Source organism: Lynx canadensis, chromosome E3 (genome assembly GCF_007474595.2).
Source record: "Lynx canadensis isolate LIC74 chromosome E3, mLynCan4.pri.v2, whole genome shotgun sequence".
NCBI lineage: Eukaryota > Metazoa > Chordata > Mammalia > Carnivora > Felidae > Lynx > Lynx canadensis.
Window position 1 is genome coordinate 39,065,770 of NC_044318.1, and position 848 is coordinate 39,066,617.

An 848-nucleotide genomic window follows, 5' to 3' on the forward strand; every position below is an offset into this window, starting at 1 on the left:
ATGGCCCAGGAGACCTTTGGTTCCCTCCTCCCCACCCCCCCACCCCCTGCCGAGCGGGAGTGCGCCCGCCACCACGGCGTCCTCCGGGCTTGCGCGACCCGACCGGCGCCGCAGCGCGGCCGGGGCATTCCCACCCGACACTGCACCCTGGGCTCCCGGCCACCCGGCATGGCGGTCCCCTCCCGGTCCCCGCGTCCCGGCCTCCCCGCCGCGCCTCCGTGCCCCCTAAGCGCCGCCCCCCTACCTCGCAGCCCCGCGCCCTCGGGAGCCGGCGCACGCGGCCGGCCGAGGGCAGCGTGGGCACTTGTCGTGGGCCACGAAAATCAAGGAGGTCCCAGCATGACGTCAGCACGGGGGCCGGGACCGAGGTGGGACCGGGGGCCGGGCCGGGAGGAAGCAGCTCCCGCCGCGGGCACCACACACGGACCCGCCTCGCCGCCGTCCTACCCTCCGCGGGGGCCACCAGGGGGGCGGGAGGCTGGCAGCGGCGAAAGACTCCCGGGCACGGCCACCGACCTGCCGCCGAGTTGTGCCGAGCACGCGCGGGACGCCCGCGTGGGACGCCCGCGCTCCCAGAAATACCCGGGGGCGGCGGGGGAGGAGCGGCACAGGTGAGGGAGGTGAGGCGGCGGGCCAGGTGGGGCCCAGGTGGGGCGGCCGGCGGCTCTCGGGCAGGCGGGTTCCGTCGCCGCGGCCCCAGGAGCTTCCCCTTCACGTGGCAGGTCCGCCTGGAGGGACCTAACGAGTCTTCAGGACTTTTGGGGGGGGGGGAGAGGTTCCGGGGATGCTCGGCCTTTATTCTCTCTTGCCGGCCTCTTCACGAGCCTGACAGGTAACGCTTCTTTTTG

The 848-nt window shown here is 75.1% G+C and overlaps 1 protein-coding gene across 1 annotated transcript; it reads left to right on the forward strand.

Annotated features, from left to right (window-relative positions):
* On the forward strand, positions 1-615 carry LOC115503926 (translation initiation factor IF-2-like). Its single transcript, XM_030300475.1, has one exon. It carries the CDS (start codon positions 1-3, stop codon positions 613-615), a length of 615 nt encoding a protein of 204 aa, XP_030156335.1.
* The last annotated feature ends 233 nt before the right edge of the window (positions 616-848 follow it).